The sequence below is a fragment of the Trachymyrmex cornetzi genome, unplaced genomic scaffold (genome assembly GCF_001594075.2).
Source record: "Trachymyrmex cornetzi isolate Tcor2-1 unplaced genomic scaffold, Tcor1.1 C3928503, whole genome shotgun sequence".
Classification (NCBI taxonomy): domain Eukaryota; kingdom Metazoa; phylum Arthropoda; class Insecta; order Hymenoptera; family Formicidae; genus Trachymyrmex; species Trachymyrmex cornetzi.
Genome location: NW_017295325.1, coordinates 1 through 1,833, shown reverse-complemented (window position 1 = coordinate 1,833; position 1,833 = coordinate 1). Strand labels below are relative to the sequence as shown.

The 1,833-nt window shown below is 30.3% G+C and overlaps 1 protein-coding gene across 1 annotated transcript; it reads left to right on the top strand.

Annotated features, from left to right (window-relative positions):
- Positions 1–515: 515 nt before the first annotated feature.
- On the top strand, positions 516–1,655 carry LOC108757365 (dehydrogenase/reductase SDR family member 7). Its single transcript, XM_018514815.1, has 3 exons — positions 516–782; positions 868–987; positions 1,406–1,655. Exons 1-3 carry the CDS (start codon positions 621–623, stop codon positions 1,586–1,588), a joined length of 465 nt encoding a protein of 154 aa, XP_018370317.1. The 5' UTR covers positions 516–620; the 3' UTR covers positions 1,589–1,655.
- The last annotated feature ends 178 nt before the right edge of the window (positions 1,656–1,833 follow it).

Here is a 1,833-nt window from a genome sequence, read left to right as displayed (position 1 = left end):
AATCAACTGTGATTGGTCAATTTCTTACTCTTACTTCTTACTCCGTGTATTGTAGACGGGCCTGATGGTTCATGACATCTTAGGACTGTACTTAAGACGGTCTTAAATATAAGATCCGACTATAAATACCTAAGATTTCTTATTTTATAAGATTTCATCAGAAATTATAGAATGAGAAATTTTAAAAATATACAAATATTTTAGAATTCATACACTGAGAAAAAATCAAATAAATAATTAGCAATTTAATTTAATCAAATAAAAATAAAATTTTTCAGTATTTTTGTTGAAAAATTCACTTTCAGCAAAATTTTAGCAAATTCTCAGAAATTTCGCTAAAATATCACTTTCAGCAAAATTTTCGCAAAATTTCAGCAAAATTTTTCCACTAGAGAGCTCAAAACAATTATACAAATTGGAACATTCTTGAAAAGTGTTTCAATTTGTATTAAAAAATCTGAAAAATTTTATATAAAATTATTCAGAAATTCAGAGAAAAATTCTGAGAAAAAATTTCACCAAGGATGTGTTTCTATGTTTAGTTAGACATACTCGTCAACAATGCTGGCCGTAGTCAAAGAGCAAAATGGGAAAACATCGAGATAGCGGTTGATAAAGAAATGTTCGACTTGAATGTATTCTCCATCTTGTCTTTGAGCAGATTAGCAGTGAAACACTTTTTAAAAGTAGGCGAAGGTCAAATCGTCAATACCTCGAGTTTAGCAGGAATTGTACCCGCGCCGATGTCGGCGACCTATTGCGGCACTAAACATGCCTTACATGTAAACAATTTTAAAATATCATCTTCTTTCGTTTTGAAAAAATTATTCGCAACTTCTTAAAATGCTTTACTATATACTTTTATAGGGTTATTTCAGGCCATTCTTCTTGGAACATCCTGATAATAATATCAGCATGACAATGGTTTGCCCAGGTCCGGTGCAGACCGAATTTCTAGCCAAGAGTTTCACGGAGAAATCTGGCGAGGTACGTGTCATAAAAGTCCTTATCTGTATCCGGATGTTTGTGTAGGAAATTTATGACATGAGACATGAAAATATTACATAACTGCATAATAATGATACGGAAAGGTATATTAAGTGTGTAAAATACAACTTCATTGACACCTTTTTTTTCTAAAACTTCTTGTTTTAGAAAAATTATATTAATATATATAAATTCGTTTGTAGATTTTTATTAATTAATTTCTTTTTAATGATGGAAAAATTTGCGAAACGGTAAGATACTTTCGTTCAATTTAATCCGCTTTACTTGTCCACGAGAAGTAGCATTTTATTAGCAGACCACCTGTATATGTGTACATAATATTAAACAATTAACTATCATTACAGCAATATATATTATGTATTGCTAATTGTTGACCACACTTTATGATTTTGTTTAGAATTACGGTGTAACAACGGACACATCTAAAAACAAAGTCAGCGTGGAACGTTGTGCAATTTTAATGGGCGTCGCGATTGCAAATAAACTGGACGAAGTATGGATTGCCATGGCGTCTCCGTTACGACTCGTATACATGATTTATTGTTTTCCGAATTTTGCAAAATGGTATGTGTCTACATAATTCTATCACATGTACATTAATACCAGTTTTCTATCATGTAGATTAATTTTAATCTCGATTTAACTTACTTTTTATCCTGTCTTAATTTTAAGTATTAGAAAACAATAAAGAATAAATAAAACTGAGATTAAAGTTATTCTATATAGTATATATATACACGGTGTCCCATTTTAAATGACAATCTCAAATTTCTCTTGAATAGTGCATTTTAGAGAAAAATGTTTCAAACAAATGTTTTGTGACTT